The sequence below is a fragment of the Python bivittatus genome, unplaced genomic scaffold (genome assembly GCF_059951505.1).
Source record: "Python bivittatus isolate LINGU-HERP-01145 unplaced genomic scaffold, Pbiv_v1 ctg000700_np1212, whole genome shotgun sequence".
In the NCBI taxonomy this organism is placed as follows: Eukaryota; Metazoa; Chordata; class Lepidosauria; order Squamata; family Pythonidae; genus Python; species Python bivittatus.
Genome location: NW_028277098.1, coordinates 53,945,574 through 53,969,103, shown reverse-complemented (window position 1 = coordinate 53,969,103; position 23,530 = coordinate 53,945,574). Strand labels below are relative to the sequence as shown.

Here is a 23,530-nt window from a genome sequence, read left to right as displayed (position 1 = left end):
TGTAAGGCGGGGGCGGGCATGACGTTCAGATTCCCTCGCTTGGCTCTCGAGCCTTTCTTCACACGTGTTCGGGCTGAAAGATTACTGGGGCCTGGTGATTTCCAATCAAACCACCTGAATCCTTAAAAGGGCGGCAGGAAGCGTTGTTGGCTGTCACGAAAGAAGGGAATAGAAGCGGAACTCGTCCACTGGCGTCTCCCGCATTCCGTCGCCCGGGAAGACCTTGTAGCCTTTCCTCCCGGGCTACGCCCCCTCCCAACAGGTGCTAGTGAGTTGCAGCCGGCTGCAAACCACACCCAGCCCTTCCCTTCCTACAATAAACGCCGGAGGAGGAGGAGGGGGAGGAAGTCTTCGCAATGTCGGGTGCCCCCGCAAGGTGCCGTGTGTTTGTTTGGCTGCGGCGCGGCTGCGGGGCCCTGGCCCACCTCGCGGCTTTGGGGATGACTGTTTTTCTGCTGCTGCTCTCCAGGCCTGGCACTAGTGAGTGACGCCCTTCCTTCCGGTCGCTCCCAGCACCAGGGTGGTCCCGCTGGGGACTCTTTCTGGGAGCGGCAGATGTTCCCTTTTCCCCCGAAAGGAATCGGCTGCGTGAGGCTCTTCCTCTCGCGCGCCTCTGGGTTGTCCTGGAGTAGCCTCTCCGTTCTTTGGGCGCTCCTGGGGGCAGGCGGTTCCCGACCCTCATGATTTAGCAGCGGGAGAGCCTGCTCATATCGTGGCGGAATGATTTGTCCTCAACTTTTGTTTATTCACGTGTGCTTCAAGGAATTTAAGAATTGTGTTAAGCAGCAAATGTCAGGCTGGCAGAGAGCGTCAGATCGGTGGGACAAACCAGAAATTCGGAAAAAAGCCCCTAAAACAGTGGGGGCGAATTATACGGTAAACGAGACAGTAATAAAGAGTGATGGGTAAGCATGTGATAGCTAAGAAGCGTAATAATGGAGAAAGCCTGTGAAAATCTGTCTACACCACAACTGAAGCAAGAGGCTTCTTTGTGAACATAACTGCATGTTCATGATTTTTTTTTCTTCTCCAGGTGCTGGTTTAGGTTTTTAGTTCATCTATTTTTGCTTTGTTCTTTGGTGAGAAAGAGTGGAATGAAGTAAACTGCAGTGTATAAAAATAGATGATAAGCAAAGAGAATTCTCTATAGCTTAACTTACGAATTTTTGCTTCTTTGCCCCACCCTGCATGTAGATAGTAAAGGAAGCCTTTTTAAACGTTTATAGGCTATTGGTATTTTGATATAAAGATAAGAGAAATGGCAGTAAAGCAATCTTGGGCAAGTGCAAAGGAACATATCCCAGTGGGTAAAAACTTCTTTAGAGGAAAAGGAGTGTTTTAAATGTACTTTCATTTTTCCCCACGTTAATTAACTGGGAGTACAGTATAGCATTTTTTCAAGTACAGGTAACACCGATGCTGTGAAGTGTCTTGCTCTCTGAACTAGGGATACAGAGAAGTGGGACTCTTCTTGTAAGTGGTAGGTAGTGAGTGTTACAATTAGCTAACTATAAGTATTATGACATGGAAGGAAAGAGGATCACAGGACAACTGTTCCATATTAAATGATTTTGATTGCCTATTTGTCTAATAGTAATGGAATCCCATGATGCATTGCAGCTAGATGATGTTTGAAAATTATGGGAGCTGAAGGGCAAGATATAATCAAGTTGAATTTAATGGATGGTTGACCATTTAGATTACTTACTATTCCAGTAGAGTGAGAGCTGGAAAGCGCAAAGGGAGTCATTCAAGAAGCTCATCCAAAGCAAGAAAGGTAGAGCACAAACATATTAATAAGTTAATGATGCTGTAAAAGCTACTGGTTTCTTATTCAGTGTCCTGTGTGGATGCAGCTCTCATCTGTGGCAATTTAACTGTATCCAAAACTAAGGTCCAGATGTTCTAAGTACTGCATAATTACTGACTTCATCTGAACCAAACCTTAGTAGCTTTCTCCAGATTGGTACCATAAGTTTTTGTGCTGTATGAGTGGTTGAAAGAACTTTTTTTTGCTTCTGTTTGAATTGTACAATATGAGAGTAGATATGTACATCAAAGTTACCTAATGACATCTTGGACTACTTCAAATGTTATAACTTCCTAGGTGAAAAGCTGTAGGTAAAGTACAAGTGCCTTGATTTGCCTGTGTGATGTGCCATGTGTCTTTCATGGCATGCTAGATCCATGGGCTAAGAAATCACGTGTAGATTCTGAATGAATCATGTATGCAGGAATTATGTGTAAGCTGACATAAGGCAATATAATGCTTGTTCCCTCATGGCCAACTCATGTAAGTGGTACCACTTAGTCAACTTTGGCTGATTTTGAGAAAAAAAAGGGGTTGGATGACTGCCAAGATATCCAAGGGCTGTAGGTTAGGCTGGAAAGGGACATGAATTCCAAAAGGTGGCAATCATAAACCATTTCTATACTACTGCCAAGAAAATAAACATGGATCTATCCATGTAAGTTACTAGATGCCCAGATCCATCACAGCAATGTGGTAGTTTCTATTTTTTTTTTTTTTTTTATGGCTCTCCTTGGTTTCAAAAGCAAACTAAGATCGGTTTTATACAGAAGCAGGTGAGCAGCGCTTAATTTGTGTGGAGAGTGTGTTTCTGCCATTATAAAATCAAGCTTTGGAATCTAATAAATGAATTTGGTTTAAGTACATATCTATTCAATTAATCCTATTTTGTTTCTGTCTAAAATTAGGTAATCAAGAAACAAGTTTTATATTTGTTTTCAAGTGTGCTCATAATTTTGCATAGTATGTACTCTAAATCTATTTCATTATCTGCAGTTCCTTAGAGATTACAATTGCTTTTTATAATGTATGGTGTTCTTAGCCTCTTCCAGTCTAGTATGGTGTTTATCTGTTGTTACAACTGCTGGAAAATGTCTTATTTTAAAACATGACAGTTCTATAGTATATAACAGATGTTTCTTATTTCAGAATCCAACGGCATCAGTGAATTTCATAGAACAGACACTTCAGCTCTGTATTTCCTGGATTGTTTCTGTTCTTTTATGTGTAGAGCCACTTGTATATGAAAGCTTTCTTATATTCGTAATAACTAGGCATGATTGAGCCAGAGTTGAGCACTTTTAAGTGGGAGAGATTTCTACTAGGTTTAACATGCTTAATGTACTTCTACTGAAATCAGCAGGGCTGGTGTGCTCAGTGTATTTCAGAGCCTGCTTAAGATTTTTTTTGTGGGGGGGGAGGCAGCATAGCAGCAGCACAGTGGAATGTTTGTGAAATCCCATTAAAGTCAGTAGCCCAGTAAATGAGGAGGTGCGGGAAAACTCAGAATACCAGCACAAGATTTTGAGATTCTAATTTTGTTGAATGAAAAATGTTGATTCATTTGATTATTTCAAATTCTGAACCATATTGTGCTGAAGCTCAGTTGTTTCCATGCCTCTGTACAAGCACTATCATGCAGTATATGAATTTCTACTGAAGGTTCGTTTCTAAGTTTCTCATGGAGTATTCCTATGTGTATTCCAATATACCAGTACAAAAGAACTAACTGAAGCCTGCTCCTGAGATTCGGCCAATAATTGATTAAGTACATTGTGTTTGTTGAGGAGCAAAAGATATAGTAGTTCAATGTGCAGGATTCTCCCTTATACTTCTGAATTGCAGTATCTTCCTTCTAGACCTATTCTACTGATTCTGTTCTAAATCTTTGTTAAAAGGATCATCATAGATACAGTTGTGTTGGAGGAGATCCATAAATTAATACTATGTAGCCCTAAATCTCTTTTTCTAGCTGTCAGACTCATGGCCCTCTCCAATGGGTGTTGCAACTTAATGTTGACAATTTGATTACCAGAAATTGACATGGCACTACCCTATCATTTTAAGAGTGGAAACTCAGTGTAAGCCTTGAAATATACTTAATACAGTACAGTTTTTATACTTAATACAGCTCCCCCTCCATTACAGAAGAAAAAAGAAAATCCAGGACTGAACAAGATGTGGGATATAACCCAGACAGGCTCCTTTGGTTCATTGTCCCATCCTTTGCAATCTTATAATCGCTCCTCTTCAGCCACTGGGTGCCAAGAAGTTGCTGGGCACTGTTGTATAGCCTAGAAATTTTAGTAGGCTTGGAAGAGTTGCCCCAAAACTTCTAGAAAAACAAAATCTGAGAAATCACTGCTCCATAGAAACCCAATGAAGATTAAATGCACCCAGTGGCTCTGGAATGTATTCATTGGAAGTCGGGAAACCAGGACAGATGTTCAATGGAATGCTTCCAGTCCTGAACCTAGGCATTCTATTTGCACTGCAGAATTTTGTCTTCTATTATGCCTTTTCAGTTGGTAGAGGATTTGGCACAGAGCTGTGGTCCCTTACCCTTCTCACCCTGCCCCCCCCCCCCCGCCAATTCCCTGCACAAATTGGAAATGTATTCAGTCTGACAGCAACTATAGGATTTGGGTTTGTTTTTTTTTTAGTAGAGCTAAGAATTCCACAAATTGAAGGATCTTCTGGTATTATCTTTATAAAACTGCCTCTCATAATGTATTCTATTGTTATGAGAGGCAGTTTTATAAAGATAATACCAGAAGATCCTTCAATTTCTGGAATTCTTAGCTCTACTAAAAAAAAAAAAAAACCCAAACCCTGTAGTTGCTGTCAGACACTACCTTTTGTGATCTACCACAAGGCAGTGGGTCATAGATGATGTTTCAATGAGAGATAGATTGACCTAAAAAGCCTAAGACAGAGCCAGTTTCGTATAGTGATTAAGGCATCAGGCTAGAAACCTGGAGACCCTGAGGTCTAGTCCTGCCTTGTCAGAAAGCCAGCTGGGTGACCTTGAACCAGTCATTCTCTCTCAACCCTAGGAAGCGGGCAGTGGCTAACTACTTCTGAAATCTTGCCTTAGAAAACTGCAGGGACTTGTCCAGGCAGTTGCCAGGAGTCAACACTGACTTGAAGGCACACACACAAGCCTAAGTGATGGGTGGAGATGATTTCAATCAACTTGACAAGGAGAGGGGACTTTGAGATCTGTACATTTTTGTGTGCTTATTCCCATATTCTGCTTGCCCTGGCATGAAGATACCTAACTAAGCATGCATTAAGAACATTGAATGCCCAAAAACATTAACCTGCCCGCTGGCCAGTGTGAAGGCAGTCTCCACCCATTTTTCCTTGTTCCATGTCAAAAGCCATGCTTATTGACTTTTCCCGGCACAAGTTGGGCCAAGGAATGAATCATTCTGAAGTAAGGTTTGGGGCTTCCCTTGCTTCTGTTGGCCACTAAAACCCAATGCGGGAATACATGCCCTATCATCCCAGGCAACTGATTTTTAAAGCTATTCATTGGCAGCAAGAAATCGGTGCTACTCCACTCTGTCCAAAAAAAATCTCTCACGCTTCAGTTGCCCACCTGTGTATGACAGGAGTGGGAAGAGAAGGAGGAGTAAATTTGGGGGTTGCCTGAAGAGCTACTTTCTCTACTTTCTTTTTACAGGTGAAGCCTGCTGAACAGGTGTCAAGAGCTCCCTGCCCCTGGTTTTGTCTCAGGAGTACCAAATATGTTCAGTAGTTTTTTAGGGCTGAAGCCTCATGTTGGAGCTGTACCATGAGAGGGAAGTAAGACCTCTGTAGTACAGCTTCAAAAGCTGGAGCACCCATTTTGGACATATTTCCAGAGGGCTTCAGGAAGACTGCTAGTGGTGTGCATAAATGTAATGGGCTGTAAGAGTAACCTTGAGGAATTGGAGGAAGAGCCACAACCAAGACAGTCAGACAAAAGAAAGTTGAGTCCAAAGCAGAAATGTAATTTGAGAAAGCACCTCAGGCTTGACCCTCCCTAATACTCTTGAATGTAAAGGCAGGGAAGGGGAAGGCACATTCAGACCTGCAAGATTCTGTTACTATAACCTTATAATAAAAGTTGTATTAACATTCGTAACTTTGGTTTCCTAGTCTGGTCTACCTCAAAGGGTGGACAACAAATCACCCCTCCCACAGCTTAGTCACTGCAGCACCCAAGCCACAGGGGGCTGTCATACATATAAAATAAGTTCACACGGTCACAGCTGCCATCTTGACTTTTTGGTCCTCCCCCCTGCCTATGGATTCCAAAGGCTGATTCATGCAACAAGACTAATTTACAGTTCTGCTTGCTATGCTTCAAGCTATAATCAGGCTTATAATGATGAACAGACAATTTGAACAGTCCTTTATATCCTGTGATAAAAAGATGGAGAAAGTGCCTGTGTGCAGGTACATTTCTTGTGTAGTGAGGGCTTTTCCTCTCTTGTACCTAACCTTGGTACAAAATAGTGTGGCAACATTTTTTTGGGGGGGGGGGAGGGGAAATTGCCCTGATTCCATGCCATTGCCTTCATCTCATCCCTGATCCTTGAGTGAGACAGCAGTTGGCCATGCTGAGGGAAAACCCCATGTACTGGGGTTTTCCCTCAGAAGCTGACAGCATCCAAGCAAGCTGCAAGGTATGTAAAATCTGTTATGCTTTGCCACCTATTGCACTGGAGGCAAAGTCAGGTCAGTAGCAAGTGGGATCAGAGTGGTGCTTATTGGCATCAGGCTATGAGCAGGGCCTTCTACACCAGTGTTTCTCAACCTTGGCAATTTTAAGATGACTAGACTTCAGCTCCCAGAATTCCCCAGCCAGCATGTTGGCTGGGGAATTCTAGGAGCTGAAGTCCACATCTTAAAGTTGCCAGGGTTGAGAAACACCGTAGACAGCTATTTTATTGTTATCATCCTAAAGAGCTGTGCTGGAGAGCTGTCAGAACCATGCAGTAGCCTTAGACAGCTCAAATCAATAGTACTGTAAGTGCTTTAATTTTTACTAGTTTAGCACAAAGGTGAAATAGTGGAATGAGGATGCCCTCATGTTAAATGGAAAATGCCTTGGCCACCTCTTGCTTTTTCCTTGTGCTGTGCTTTGACCATGTTCTCTCATATTTCTTGGTTATAGACAACAATGTGTGGCACTTTGACCTAGTTAGTCCAAGAGCAAAAGGATGATGATGAGCAACTGGGCAGCACTTGCCTGGATTCATGCATCTGATGGGATAGTTTTAGAACAGTTGGGCTGAATGCCTCAAGTATTTGCAGTTAAGAGGACCAGCTGGATGCATAATCAGGGGCAGTGGTGGAAATTCAGGGAAGGTGGACTGTCTGGGCCCCCAAAAAATCCAGCACTCCCTCCCCCCAAGTGTAAAAGTAACACATGCCATGTAACTAGAGTGCCAGGCATGTGAAAATGGCCCTGCACCTTAAAGCCATTTACAGCTTTAGCAAAATAAGAGGCCTGGGAATTGTGGTAACCAATAGTACTTGCAGGTATGCATACCTGGAAAGTGTACCAGATGTGCCACCTTTACATCAGCATGTGCAAATAAGGGTTGGGTTTGCAAATAATTGTCCGAACCAGTTGTTGCCTAATTTAGATAATTCTCTTGCCTACCACAGAATTAGGTGTAAGTTGCGGGGGGGCGGGGCGGGGATCAAGAAGGCACCTAGAATAGACATACATAAGCCTACTGTTCAATATATCTTATTCCTGGTGCAGTGCCTTGATTGGCAGATGTTTTTGCCACCAGCTGTTGACGTGCAAAAGAGGGGAGGATAGCAAAGCTGGAAGATTGAACTAATTGCTTTGTATACTGTGCACTGCACATGCAAGATCGGGAGAGCCCATTTGGGAGACGCAATAGAGGCAGGATAGGGATTGGCAATGAGGGTAGGATGTTTCTTGCTGGTTTTCTGTTGTCTAAAGGATGGGTGAATAGCACTTTAACTTAGCAGTAGGAAAAGACTCTGTGTGAAGACTTAAATAAAATTTAGAGAACTCAAAGACATTGTGGGAAAACATTAAAAGTGCAATAAAGTTGAAATCTAAAAATAGTCATTTCTTCTCCTGACAAAAGAATCCTATTCTTTCTCTTGTTTCAGGGGAATAGCGTCAAATGCTTTTGGTTGTGTGCAGATGTTGAATATGGGGCTGTATATATATTAAAGGCTGCTGCATCTAAAATGATTTGTATGAAAAAGAACATAAGGAATTGAGAGCTAACAACACCATGCTTATGTGAAGTACGGTTTCATTTTTAGCTCTCTAGCACTCCAAATTTTGTTTCCTTTAAAAATAAATACATAAATAAAATGTTTGTGGAGCTAATCTTGAAAATGTTTTAGACAAGTTTTGCTGAAAAGCTAAAAAAAAAAAAGAGTATTTAGATGGGAATGGATTCTCTTTTTAGAGAGTGGAAATGCTGTATTATACTTGGACCCTCTGATTCTCCCCAAGCCTTCTTAGATCCTGCAATGTAGCCTACCATCCTCTCTTCCTTGCCAAAATGTTTGAAGCACTGCAAGGCAATACTGTAAATGTTATAACTGGAACAAATTACACTTACTGAAATCAGAGAGCATATAGTTACTGTTACACAGAGAGATTTTGAGAAAGCCAGAGAGATCAGGCTGAGAATTGTAACCAAACCATAGCATTTTTCCTCGCATCATTGCAGCACTGGTGACTATGTTAGCTGCACAGGCTGTAATCCAGAGCCCTCCATAGCTAAGATACAAAGGTGTTCCTTACTTGTTTGACTGCAGCCATAAGTTTATCATACATTTCTTTGTTTAAATGATCTATATATCTGCCCTACTCGGCATATGACTCAGGGTGGCACACATCAATAATAATAATAATAATGAATCATAAAAACCAGGTAACAAAACAAAGTATAAAAACATAATCAGAAACAGTAACATACAAACACATAAGATCAGACTTCCTCTGTTATGGTTTGCTGGCGTCAAATTGGCTGGTGAAGTCAGGTTTATTTTTAGATTGCTTAGCCAAAGCTGAATAGTGTTTCCTTTTCTCTCTCCCTTCCAGGTTTATTTTCCTGGCACCCGGTGTTCATGTCAATTGCAGTAAGTTGTTCTCTCCTTATTCAATATATCCCAGGGCTGTTGTTCATTTTTGCTAGGCTTTACTTATGAGAAATTGAGCATAAACACTACGGCTGCATACAGGTTGCCTTTTAGAGAGGCAGAAAGTCCTTTTGTCCTTCTTTTGCAGACGACAGTACATATTCAACACGTACACCTCTCTAGACATGTGTATCTTCATTGTGCCAGTATCCCAGGCACCTGTTGAATAATACTTGTATCATCCAACAAGGACAGCACAGTCTTAACTGGTGTGGTTTGCCTGAAGAATCTTAAAACATTTTCTGCCCTATAAAGACTGAGCATTTAACTGCTGAAGCAGAATGGTGATTGTGTTTTTCTTAAAGAAAGCTTTGCAGTTTCTTTTTGTCACTTCAAATCCTTTCTCTTTAACATTCAGCATTTTAAATTATGTCCTCCCCCTAGATTACCTCCCCCCCCAAAATAAGTTTTGTACAGTGGTGATAACATTAGCATTTATGAATGGAGAGGTCTGAGAGTTACCGGTCAAAAGATTTTCTGTAGTAGGAAACTCTTGGGAAAATGGTTTCTGCAGCCCAACTCTTTGCTGTTAAGGCCACCAGTTTGTTAAAAGTATGGGGAATATTCATGTTAACTCTAATTAGTTAAAATTAAATCAAATATAGTTGATAGTGCTATCTGTTTTTTCTTCTGGCTCTGCCTGGCTTTAGCCAGCACCCACCTTTCAAACCCCAAATGTTACCTTTGAAGCCCAAAATGCAGTGCATGTCTGATTGAGGCCCAAACTGCAGATCACCCAGAGGGGGAGTGTAAGAGAAAGGGAATATGATGTTCCCCATTCTCTTGCTTCTGCTTGCATGCTAGGAGAGCTGGCAAACAGGCAATGATGACAGTGTAGAACAACAGAGAAGCAATACTTCAAGGTCAGCCTTGGTTCCATTCCCTCCAACAGTTTTCAGCAGATGCTCTTTAACACCAAAGATGCTCATTAACATCACAACTCTTAAGTCAGTTTACTGAGCACCACCCCCAGCCTAACCAAAAGTTGGTCAGTGCCTGGCTAGGTAGCAGCACTTATCTGTCCTTAAGCAGGGACAGACCTGGATAGTGTTTGGATAGGAGATGAACAGGAAATCCCAGCATTGTAGACTAGATTAGGAAGTAAAAAAAAAAAAAAAAAAAAGGAAAAAGGCAATAGGAAGCCATTGCATATAGGTACCCAGAAAACTACATAGGCATGTCTATGAAATCACCAGGAGTTGAAACTCACCCTTATTCTACAACCAAGTAGTCTTTTTTTCTCATGTCACTTCAGACCAGTACCTGCTTTTCCATTATAGCCCACCCTGTCCTTTACTGCACATTGAAAACACGCACCAGGGAAGGTTAGGCTGCACCTGACATGTCTATTACATATGTGTGGGAAGTGTACTGGAAATTGAACCATTGCTGTTAGCTGTCCCAAAGACTGGGGATGTAATAAAAGGTGTAGGGCTAAAAAAAAAAATCACTTAAAAGGAAAACAAAAAACTGTAGTCTAAATGGTACAGTTCAGGAAGACCTTTTTTCCAAGGTTTTGACTTTGCTTATTACTCTTAAGTAGGAGCAGCTGCCTTGTTGCTAATGGGTTCCTGTGTTCTCAGTTCTGCCTCTGTCTGACGGAAGCCATCCTGATCTTTGCTCCAGAGGGTTCCCTCTTCTTCTGCTCCCACAAAGTAAAAGTGCAGCTGCACTGGACTGCACAAATGCTGTCCCTTGTGGCTGCCACCTTGGGCTTGGGCTTCATTATCTCCAGCAAGAATCGGAGTGAGCTCCCACACTTCATCTCCTGGCACAGCATCCTGGGTCTCCTGACATTTTTGGCCACCTGTGGACAAGTCCTGTGTGGACTGTGCCTCCTCTTTCCACAGCTGCTAAGGATTTCGTTAATGGCTCAGCTCCAGAGGTGCCACACTATGTGCGGACTGATGGTTTACTTGCTGGCCACTTTCACGGTAGTGCTGGGCATTTGCTCTGACTGGTTTCAGGCCCAGATCAAAGGCGTGGTATGGTATTTATGCTTGGGATTGATCTTCTTTCCAGCCCTGGTAATTGTGAACCAGATTTCTAGAACTTGTTTGTCAAAGAAGAGACAGTATGTTTGAAATGTGATCTCAGTTGGACCCCCAGGAATCAACATTTCAATGCTATCATTTGTGTGTTCTCTCTTTATTATGATCTTTATTACATTCATATTTGATTTCCTATGCATTCTGCTTCTTTTGTTCTATAGCTCTGTTATGGTATGGACATGCCGGAGGGAATTAAAGGAGTTGCAGTTCAGCAGGTCTGCAGAACACCCTGGCAATGGATTATTCTCCTAGCACACACCAATGCATGTAGCCAATTGTCCTGGCAATGTTACCATTCTTCTTTCTAGCTCGGTGTTTCTCAACCTTGACACCTTGAAGATGTGTGGACTTTAACTCCCAGAATTCCCCAGCCAGCCATGGATCCACACATCTTCAAGGTGCCACGGTTGAGAAACACTATTCTAGCTCAATAGGTCAACACAGATGCTTAACTGGTCTTCATGCTTGAATCTATATGGTTTTCTGTTGAGAAGCACAGGGTTGCCAGAATTGCCAATTTGCTCTCTTCCTGAATAGTAGTAAAGAAGCACTGGAGCTTATAGCAGTATTTATTACTCTCAGTCATACAGGCCCTTCAATAAGTAGATCAGGGACCAATTTGCACTAGCTATTTTTCCCCTCAGCCCACTGTGTAGGCTTATTTGCCTATTGAATGACACATCCCAATCTATTATCCTGAAGATATGCCATTTTTTCCAGACTTCTTTTAGGACACTGCATCTGTTAACTATGGTTTCTATTCACTTAAATTCTGTACTTCTGACCTGGTGGAATTGTAATACTACTGCGAGTGTCTTCAAAGCTGCTACGGAATATGTTGTGCAACATTTTTTCAGCACTACCAATGTCCTTCCCCTGAAAAGTTAAAATATTTTGGGCAGGAGATATATGGTTTCTTCTTCTTTGATGAGGAGGTTGGGGAGATACATGTTAGCCTGATTTTCAACTGTGTAGCCCCACAAACCTTCTTTTTAAAAGTATGCCTGACTACACCTGGTTCCTTTTTTAAAAACAAAAATGAGACGCTGAAGTGGCTCCCAGCCTTCTGCCTCTTCAGTTACAGGACTATGCTTGTACCGTCTTCTGCTGCTGCAAACACAAAGTGTATGTGGCCTTTTAAACTCCTTTGGCAATTACAATATTAATAAGTAACTACAGGGCAATGATTTCATGTGGTGGGAAAAAATTCCAGCACAGCAGCGCCTCAAACAAAGAGCTGCAATATGCAATTTACTCTGTATCCATCCTCAAGGTGGAAATGTTTTAATATTTATATTTTACATTTCTAAGCTGCTCAATTCCAACAACTATATGGCTTAACATTTAAAATGGTAAAAGAAAAAAAATCAAAATAAAACCCCAAAGGATTGCAACATCTGGAGGAGAACAATAGCCAATTCTCTCTCCTATCCACAGGTAAGGACCCACAATCACCTAACCCAAGTCCTGTTTCCATGTGAATCTTGGAAGTGGGGGAATACTATTTCAGAGGTAGGTGCTGCAACAGAAAAAGCCCATCTCCTGGATTAGATGACACTTCTTAATTGACAGGACCAGAAAAAAAGCCAATGCTGCCAATTATTACAGGACAGGCAGAAACAATGGGAGACAGATATTCCCTTAAATAATTAGGCCCTAAGTCATGTAGGGATTTGAAGGTGAAAACCAGCACATTGAATTGCACCCAGAAGCCAACTGATATCCAGTGAAGCTCTCAGAACCTGGGCGTTGCATGGCATGGTTCACCAATCACTGCTTGTTCTGTAAAAGCTATAGCTTTTGGATGGTTTTCAAGGTTTCCCATGTAGAGGGCATTGCAATTGTCCAGCCACAAGGTGACTAAGACATTAGTGACCATTAGAAAGGTCTCTTGATTCAAGAAAATGTGCAACTGGCATACAAGGTGAACCTGTGCAAAGGCCCTCCTGGTTGAGCTGCCATTGGTTCTTCAAGCAGAAGCTGTGAGTCCAAGAGGACAACCTGCTTGCACACTAGATCAAAACAGGGTAGTATAGAGTAACCCAGTCTCAGCTTGTTCTTCCCCATCCAGACCCTCACAACCTCTGGCCACTGTGACATGACTTCAACACTGGGGACGAGATGTATAGGTAAGTATCATTAGCATACTGATGATGACACCTGACCCCAAACTGATGGATGTCCTGACTCAGCAGCCTCATATAGAAGTTAAATAGGATGGGTCAAGCCTTGTGGTACCTCACCAACAGGTCATTGGGTTTGACCTCCCTCTTCCTGTCAGTTCTATGAAGTATATAGATCACGAAAATTGACTTCACAGGAATACTAGAATTATACTTTATTGAGATAGACTATAATAGCAGAATCTTGCAAGTCTGATTATGTTTTCCCTTCCCTTCCTCTTATGCCCCAGGCAGTCAGGACAGAGCCAGGCTGAGTCTAATACTTTCCTGCTTCACAGGGATTAACACATGTTGCTACACCTGTTGCTGTCTTAATGGCTCCTGGATGGCTTCTCCAAGCTAATCTCCATGGCTTCCTAAATCTCCTACCATCACCAACTGAAACCAACCATGGAGAAAGGAGAACCATTGCACCATAATTCCATGCTCCCCTTTCCCACTCCTTGCAGTCAGTCCAGAAGGACACCGAGACCTATAGTATTGAAAACTCTAAGCAATCAAGAAGAACCATTCTTCTGGTTATACTCCCCCATCCCAGCTCTGTCACAGGTCATCCACAAGCATAATTAATGTCATCCCTGTACTATGTACCAACTGTCCTGGAACTCTTGCTTCTTCAGAACTATGGCTCCTGTAGTTTTTTTTGTTTTTGTTTTGTATTACCAAACTTCTTATTAGCCTTCTGTCACAACTCATCTTCATTTCCTTGTCATTTGATTTCATTATAAGGCTAAGATAAGTTGCACCTTTTCCACCTGTTAGCGTAGTATGATCCCAGCAGGGTACCATGTTTCTCCCAACATGTTTCTATTAAGGTAGGTGCCTATATTGCTTATAGGTAAGTGTATTCCTCAAGGAGTAAGTGTTGCAACTGTGGTCCTACATCTTGTATCTCTCCCCGACCCCACTACTTGCAATTGTGATTGTCATGCAAAGATTTTTAAAAAGGCAGTTTACTTAAGATCAATTGGTCAGAAACAAAAGCTGAAGAAAATTCAAAGCCATATAGCTGATGTTCTTGTGTTCTCCTACTTCTCACGTAATATAGCAATATTTTGGCATTTAGTAAAAATGTGTTGAATATAATTCAGATATTTTGCTTTGAAGTTGTACAACTTCTGTTTTCTGAGGTAATATTTTATAACTGAGGAAATCACATTTTATGTTTTGTTCTTATTGCGTGAATGGCAAACTCTGTATCTCTACTGCAGTCTTCCCAAACTGCTTGTCTTCCAGACATACTGGGACTGTAACACCCAGAATTATAGAGGATTGCATCGTATTATAGGAATATCTGGAAGGCATCAATTAGGGGACATCTACTCTATTGTCATAGCTTGTATCTGGCAACATAGTTTGGTGTTCTGAGTTAGCTTGCTGAAATCACAGTAGCACATTTCTGATTTGCTGTAGCATTAGCCTGGCAGGACTCTGGAAATGGAAAGTGGAAAGTAGCTGAAGAAAAGTCTGGAAGTGTAGGTTATGTTAACTTTAAAACCATAGTCATTATAGTAAGTGAAAATTACATATGAACTGGAATGGGGAGAGCTTACTTTCTGGCTGCATATTCTCCAGGAAGTTTTAGATCACAGTATATAATAAGTCTATACTGAGGTGTGTTATGTATCAGTAGTTCTTTTCCTAGCTGTCTTGTTATTTGCTTTTCTTGTTTCATGCTTTCACTTGGTTAGAAATCTTAGCTTGCAATTGTGATGTTTTTCTGCTTAACTTCAAGGAAATATCTCTGAAACTGAATCTTCATATATTGACAATGTACATAGCACCAATTCTGTTGCCCCATTTATTTGCTGGGCACACAGATGGTATGCTGTGCCCAGCGAATAGTTTCAGGTGTGCACACGTGTAGTCGAAGGTAATTGAGTGATTTTTGATATCTCTGTAGGAAGGCGGCTTAGAATTTGAAGTTCCAATCCCATATACATTGTTGGCTGGCTTCAACAATGAATCTTGCTTCTGAGCATGTCAAGCCTCTAGTCTGGAATGCAGAGAGCCCCTCCTGCTATTTATCACCAAGTACTGTAGAGCTATTCTGGTGCACATCCTGGGTTGCATGTGATTGGGTGGCTATATAAATAGATTAAATAAATATTCTGTAATTTCCTTCTTGATAGATTTTTGGTGATTGGAGAAATGACAAAAATAGCATTGGGAAAACATAAGACCTCAGCAGGAAGATAGTGCCTGGACCACTTCTCCCCAACAGACTCCAACAGCAAAAGCTCCATGTAAAAATTAAAATGTTTGCTCCTTTTAGATACATTCTCTCTTAACCAAAGGCTAAAAATCAAGTTTGCCTCAACCTGTAATTGCATTGCCATTTCATAGAAGAAAGGTTTGTTTTTACAGTATTCTTTCTTTCTTCCATTCTGCATTTTTTGGCTACTTTCACATGAGTCTTTTAATATGCAACCCCCTCTACCCATCCAGGGTCTGGCATCTTTTTATTTTTTGCTGCAAATACATTAATAAATTACCATCTTTAGAAATTGCTAGTACAATGCACTGGTATTGGTTCAACTTCATAATTTTGTGTGGTGGCCAAGTTCCCTTTATCATCAGTCTCATTTTTTCCTTTCTTTCATCCTTTCTTTCTTATTAATGCTGGGTGGTAGGGTAATCCTCTTACTTCAGAAGACTGGGGTCAGAACTGCAATTCCCCCATAACTTTTCAGAATTAGTAGTTTTGCATTTATAGTAACATACATTACCTCTCTTCCTCTGTTTATCTATCTGCATCTCCCATCTGCCTGCATTCACCTTTCCCAGAATATAAGACTATATACCCTGTAGGGATTCAGTCTTGATCATTGTTATAAAACTGTTGATTAATGACATTAATGAATGGTGTGTTGAAGGAAATCTATATTTGGTTAGCAGATGGTACAAAATTGGATGGAACTGTTAACAGCCCAGAAGACAGAAACAAAAAATGGTCTTGATAAGTTAGAAATATGGGCTGAAGGTAATATAATTAAATTTGCCATATAAATGGAAAATCAGTCACTTAGAAAACAGGATACCTGGTTTGGCAAGAGGTGTGTGAAAAAATCTTGAAGTAATAGTTGATTGCGAGCTGCATAAGTTCCAGCAGAATGAAGTAGCTGCAAAGAAGACAAGCGCAATTAGCCTGGATCCACAGAAATATAGTTTCCCAATTGTTCTACTCTGTTCTGCATTGGTCAGACACCACTTGAGTATTGTGCCCAGTTTTGAGAATCGTATGTTAAAAATTCAGACAAACTGGAACAAGCGTGAAGTAGGGCAGTATGGATAGAGGACTGGAAGGTAAGTTGAATAAAAAGAGATTGAAATCATTAGAAATGTGTAACTTTGAGAAGAATGATCAGGGGAGGGCGGAGCTGGCGTCGCGGCGATACGGCAGGCGATCCTGGGCTCCCAGGATAGCAGCCAATATCTCCCCCCCCGGATGGTCCCGATGGACCTAAGCCGTCCTGTAGAGATGGCGATCGCAAAGGGCGCGTCCTGCGGATCTCAGGGACACCGCAAGTCCCAGATTGATCCCAGGAGAAGCTCTTGAAGCCGGCGGAGGAGAGGCAGCCATTTAATGACTGCGAAAGCCGGGACAGCTCCAAAGGAAGAAGAAAAAGAGGGGTGTCAACCGGGTGAGATGGACCTTTACTATTCAACTATTCTTAGAGAATACCTTAAGTAACTTAAAGAGATTTTTAAAAGTGAAGAAAAGTGGATTAAGCGGTGAGATTGAGCCTTATAAAAAAAAGGGGAAAAAAATCTTTTTCTTTTTTAACTTTCCCTTTTTAGTGGAATTGGCAAGATGTTTTTCTTTTAAAAAAATATATTTTTAACTGGACTGGCTTTTTCTTTTCAATACTTAATAATCTTTTATCTCAAGCTTCTTTTTTGATTAAGGTTTTTCTATTGTTATAAGAAACTTATATTTTTTGATTTGGAAATGGGGAAAGTGGAGTTAAGAGAAAGTAAATGAAAGAAAGCTGCACTGCCATCTAGAGGCTCGATATAGTGTCTTTTTTTTCATTGTGACGTATGCTCAAGGACCCTGGGCTTTCTAAAAAGATGGTGGGATGTGCATGTTTATACAGGTGCCATCCGAATAACTATAAACAAGAAAGCGGATTTGAAAGCGACTTTGAAAATATTCAAGATGGAAAGTTTGAGTTAGTTACAAGAGCCTTGATTAGTGGCAGTAGCTCTTCTTTCTGCTAGAAGCTCTGCTTTGCTCTCTATTCCCCCCCCCCCGTTGGATTTTTAAAGAGACCTAGCCTTTCCCCTCCTCTTCTTTTCTTTTTCTTTTTCTTTTTTTTTCTTTTTTTTCTCTCTCTTGGCAAGAACAAAGATAAAGAATCCTTTGACTTAATGAAGGTTTATACAAGATAATAGACTATACGAGAAACACAATGCAGAAAAAGATTTTTAAACTATCGAGGATGACTATAAAAAACTGGAAGAAGAGTTGCAGAAATTCCCGCCAAAAAAAAAAAAAAAAGATATTAAAGCTAAAATGGACTTAAACAAACATAAAACGGGATCAATGGAAAAGGAAGAAATAGCACAAGAAATCAGAAACACTAAACAGAATTATTTTGAGGCTTATAAACTGAGAATCAAAAGGGTTAAACAACTGATAAATGAAGAGGGACAGACTTGTTCTTGGTTCTGAGGATGAGAAAAAGATTATATAAGATTATAATGGAAAATCGTACTAAGAGAATGCATAAGAAGAAGAAGTAAAACAATATTGAAAGAAACTACTCTAGATGCCTAAAGAAAAAACGAGGGGAATACAACAATGATGGAACTGACAGAAGCTTCAAAAAGCAGAATGCTTGAAAGGACATTTATTATTGCTCTCTCTTATCCAATAATATAGAAAAAGGAATAAACAGCCAGATATTTTGGGATATTGAATGAAAAGGGTGAACTTAAAACTATGCAAGCGTTTGAATAAGGTATAAAACTGAGATATATAGTAAAGAATTGTATTTGATTGTAAATGTTTTAAGAGATTAGACTAAAATTCATACATGGTTGGATATAGTAACATATAGATTTTAAACTAGAGATATTTTTGTTGAAACATGTAGTGAAGAATTAAGTATGCTTTGATAGTGGTTAGAACTGTAACTTTTAAGAATTGGAAGAATGAAAAAGTACCTATGCAGGAGGAAGTTATTGAAAATTATGGAATGTGCAGAGATGAGTTAAATTGATATTTGAAATTAGAGTAAGAAGATAAGCAATTTTATATGACACGGGATTTGTTTTATTAATGATTGGATGAGAAAATATAGTAATGTAATGGATTAGGAAACTTTATAATAGAAATTTGATATTAATTATTATATATATACACATATAATCGATGGATAAAAATGTATTACTAATCCTATTGAAAGCTAAAATTTCTTGTAATAAATGATTCTATAGACTAGCTATGAATGATTAATAATTGATAATTGATAAGTATACAAGTATATTTGGAATAGATGATATGAGAATTTAAGATTATGAAAGGGGCACCAACGAGTTGGTAACTGGTTGACACACGGTATAAAATGGAAGATGTTTTTTTTTATGCCTTTGTATGTTTTTGTTTGTTTATGTATGTTTTGTGTGTGTTGTAAAGAATAAAAAATTTTATTAAAAAAAAAAAAGAGAAGAATGATCAAGAAGGGATATGCTAAAGTTCTTCAAATACCTAAAAAGAGATCACAGACAAAAAGGCCAAGACTACAGAGTGATGGGTGTGACATAATGGGTTTAAGCAATAGGAAGGCAGGTTTCCGAGGAATGTTAGGAAAAGCTTCCTTGCAGGAGTAATTTGATAATAGAACCTGCTACTTGGGGCAGAGGTGGCCTCCTGTTCATTGGGTGGGTTCAGACAGCTCCTTGTTAGGAATGCTTTAATCTGAATTCCAATATGGACCAGGGGGTTGCATCTGGGGCTAACTGGAAAGTTTTATGATTTTATCATTAGATTTTATTTGCATGTATGATCTACCTGTGTATTTTCTCTCTCTTAAAAATGCATATAACAAGGTTGATTCTGAGTAGAGGAATCAGCTTGATGAAGCAATTGTGAATCTCCTAGTAGATAAGGTTTTTCTCCTAGAAAGCAATCATTCAGTTTCTTTGTATGTTGTTCTGCCTTAGCTGACCTCATGAAATCCATTATAGATTACTTCCTTGCAAATGATTGGTATTCTTGTGTTCTGTAACAATGAAGTAAACAATGTTATAAATGAACAGAGGAGAATTGAAAGACAGTTTGAGGTTGGTAGATCAGTATAGCTGCCACTAATGTGAATATGTGCATTAGTCTCTTAACTAGCATTAAAACACATTACAAAAAAATGTGGATACCCTTTTGCAATTGTGGAATAAAAACTGGAAAAGAAGTTATAATATAAAGCAAAAAACCCAAAACCTCTATCTAATAGCAGCCTGTCAGAACTTTAAGCATAAAAAATTATAGTAACTCTTACAATGAGTTTGAGTTTGAATGATTTAAATGTTTATTTGAAATGCTAGGATATCACATGCTAGGTTGATGACTGTTTGCTTCTCAAACATTTCAGAGAAACATCTTGTTAGCTATTTACTTTGGAGTGAAGATGTGCTATTCCAATATAGAAATAAATATCACAAAACCTTGTATCATTGGCTGGTTATTTGGTGTTAGCTGTGGAACAAGATTGTCAGAAAAACCACTTGCATCATTAGTCTGTCAATTCTAAATGACCAGTTTACAAAATGTGGGAGTTCTAGTAACACCCAAATCCACTTTTCCTGATCTGTTTCCTTCCAGCTGTGTTGGGGTCCAGCTCTCATAATGACATTTAGCTGGCGATTATGGAGAACAAAATCAAACTATCTAGAAAGTACTGGATTGGTCTTCCTGCTTTTTTGACTGAGATGACTGTGTTAGAGTTGCTGTACATATTAAGTTATGTTCTGGTTTCCTAACATAGCAGGGCTCATACTTTAAAAAATAGCTAGTAAAAGCTGCCTGCACATGAAATCTTCTTCAATCAGTAGTTGTACTGAAGCAGCTCTGGGGAAAACAGCATTTTCTCCCACCGATGACAGCAGCTGTTCTGTACCCAAGGGATCCAGAGCGTATGGCAGTTTCTCCACTAACATTGTTAGCCAACAGTACAACAGTGCACATCATGACACTGATTCTGTGACATGAACATTTGGATAAGGCATGTTCATGTCACTAAATGGATTAGTCTTTTTAATGTCTGAATCCAAGAGGTCAGAAGTACCAGCTAGTGCTTTATTTTTATTTGTGGAGGTTAATAATCCACAAGGGGGAGCCATTTGCAAGTCTTCCTATAAATAAGATGGGGGGTGGGAGGACCCGGTAAAAATAATTTAGGGTATAGAAACTAGCCATTCTGTTTATACTACATCCTAATGCAATTACAGAGAGACACTGTTTAACTTGTGTTAAATCTTCTTTTGTCTTGAATATATTCAAGCAGCAGGTGTATTGGTACTACAAACAGTGCATTCTGTTTAATTTATAATTTACAACAAACTTCCTGAACCTGGTGCTGTTAAGATATATTGGAATACAGTTCCCATTGCAACAGGACTGGAGGATATAGTACAACACATCCGAAAGGTTTCAAGTTTGGAAAAGGTAGCTGATGATAATTTCACTATTGCCAGTTCAAATTACTGTTATGTTCTATTGTTTGGTCAGAATAAAAAACATTTACTTGGAATACAATGAGCTTGCTTCAGCAGTAATCAGTGTTCACTATGAGCATGTAGATATAATACAGTGAGTGAGTCTCATGAATGCCTCACCAGAGAACAAGATGAACTGTGGCTGGCTTGCCAATCAATCACTTTCCACTTAGGCTTGTTATCCCAGCCAGTCAGTTTGGGCTAGCTGGCTGATATTACCAGTACTTTTTTTTTAATTAAAAAAAAACTTTGATTATATATTGTAAATGGCAGCCCAGTCAGGTTGGGGAAGACTGAGCCTCACTCCAATTATTTCACCCCGATCTCCACATGCCCACGAGGGTTGAGAAAAAAGCTTGAGAGCAGTAAAAATGCGACAGTTGGAGCAGCTCCATTCCACGTCTGTTCCTTGTCCACATCTGTTACTTGGAGGCCAAAAGGGGAAATTAACTTTGTTACCCTTATCTAGAACCAGGCAACATATAAAATGGAGCTATGTAGCCATGGGTACATTTTCCATCATGTGTATATCCTTCATGTATATCTCTGGAAAAGGCTCTAATGCTGGGAAAAGTGGAAGGAAAGAGAAGAGGATGACCATCAGCAAGGTGGATGGACTCAGTCACAGTGGCAATGAGTGCACCGTTGGAAAGCTTGAAGGACCAGGTTAGGGACAGTTCATCTCGGAGGAAATCTATGTCAGTTCAACTCCCAGAATTCTGAGAGTTGAAGTCCACTCATCTTAAAGTGGCCAAGTTTGGACAACACTGATCTATGTGGTTGTTAGGAGTTGAAAAATGACTTGATGGCACTTAATCAGTATATCATCTACATACCAAAAAAGACAAAAAAAGATAGCAAAGAGAGAAAATCCTCTAGCTTTATTGGAGTCAACCGTTTTAGGTAGTATAACTTATTTTCAAAATGATAGTTGGAGATAGTAACTTTCAGAAAAGCGACTTAGAAGAGTTCTGCATGCTAACTCACGTTCAGTAATACACATTCAGAGCCAGTTCCAAGAAATTTGTGCTCAGTCTAGAAGCTTTAGACGTCTCCAAGTTGGATTGAAACTAAGAAAGTAGCTTATAAAAATCTTGCCATGTTATCCATTGTTTTATCCCTACATTGCAAGTTGGACTAACAGAGGTTTATACATCAACTCTGCACTATAGTTCACTGTTATAGACCCTTTATTCCAGATGAATGAAGAAGAGTGGTTACAGTACACAGCAGTGTACACCACTGTTTATACTTGCAGGCCAGAAGTCGGCTCTTTAAAGTGTCCTCTCAGATATCCTTTAAAACCCAATTAAGCATTTAATTGCATGGAGAAGCTTCATGCTCTACTGATCTGCAAATAGATTGGATGCTCTTTAGTTGTTGTTTTTTTTAACAAAAGAGTGCAATATGAACTCAAGGTAGACCAGATTCAGTTCTTCAATGCCAATGCTTTTTCTAGTTCATTCAGCTTCCAGAGATACCTGCATACATACAATGATTATACTGTGGTATCCTCTTGTAGGACTCCTTAGAGTCCTGGATAAATTCCAGTTGCAATGTTTGTAAATTCCAATTTTCCAAACCTTACCATATTTTGAAAGGAAATTTAGATTTCAGAATGCTAGGGCTTGATAAAGTTTCCATCATCATGTCTGTTTTTACAAACATTAAGACATCAGAAATTGATTGATGTATCTTTAATTTGGCTGACACAAGGAGAAGTTTCAGCTTTCAAAGCTGTTAAGCAGAACTCTTTGATAACAATATAACTTGGTGAATTGTGAGTCAAACACATTTTAAATCATAATTTATGCACAGTGAAATTCAGTTGCAAAAATTGCCCAAAGCAGCTAACTGAGTAGTGAAATATGTGAATATGAGAAAGAAGGACCACAGCAGATAATTATGTATTACTATGCAGTTGGTGGAGGAATTGTTCTCTTACGTTTTTCTGTGATAAGGCTCAAGTTCCCCTTGAGCACAGCACAATTCCTGGTGACTACATGGATATATCCATGTTGATTTCTTGGGAACAACATGAATGTGGTTTTCTCCTACCTTCTTCCAGGATGATTTTCCAAAGTAACCTAAAGTTCCTGAGATATTTTAGTGGTCTCCCATCCAAATACCACCCCCCAGGTCTGACCCCATTTAGCCTTTTTAGGATCAGCCAAGGTCAGCTAGGGACTGCCATTTGCAGAGGATGTGATAAGATTTATTGGTTGGCAAGGAGTTATTATACCTGATTCAAGTATTCTTTTTGATATATAAAGTCCTAAACAATTTGGGACAGAGATGGCTGATATATTACCCATAAGTATCAGTAATGTTTAGTCAGTCAATGATCAGCAGAATTTACAAAGTATACAATAGGAAAGTCAAATCAAGTGGATGAGACTAATATAACAAGGAGTCTCTAGAATAAGTGTAACATAAGCTACTATAATGATATACGTTAATAAACTCTGCAAGCACACGTCTAAAATACTACAATCTATGGAGCAAAAATGCATGTCATCTAAAAATAGGTAACAGAATTGCAGAATCTGTATAATAAATCTGAAGCGGTGAAT

The 23,530-nt window shown here is 39.8% G+C and overlaps 1 protein-coding gene across 8 annotated transcripts; it reads left to right on the top strand.

The window, feature by feature from the left end:
- Positions 1–147: 147 nt before the first annotated feature.
- On the top strand, positions 148–17,751 carry CYB561D1 (cytochrome b561 family member D1). Of its 8 annotated transcripts, XM_025166248.2 has the most exons (6): positions 280–480; positions 8,907–8,944; positions 11,217–11,270; positions 12,493–12,567; positions 13,127–13,184; positions 15,371–17,751. In XM_025166248.2, exons 1-6 carry the CDS (start codon positions 357–359, stop codon positions 15,379–15,381), a joined length of 360 nt encoding a protein of 119 aa, XP_025022016.1. In that variant the 5' UTR covers positions 280–356; the 3' UTR covers positions 15,382–17,751. The 8 variants fall into 8 exon arrangements, with proteins under 8 accessions (XP_088010353.1, XP_088010354.1, XP_025022016.1 ...); XM_025166247.2 differs by having other exon boundaries at positions 13,127–17,751; XM_088154227.1 differs by lacking the exons at positions 280–480; positions 12,493–12,567; positions 13,127–13,184; positions 15,371–17,751 and adding an exon at positions 148–262 and having other exon boundaries at positions 10,588–11,357.
- The last annotated feature ends 5,779 nt before the right edge of the window (positions 17,752–23,530 follow it).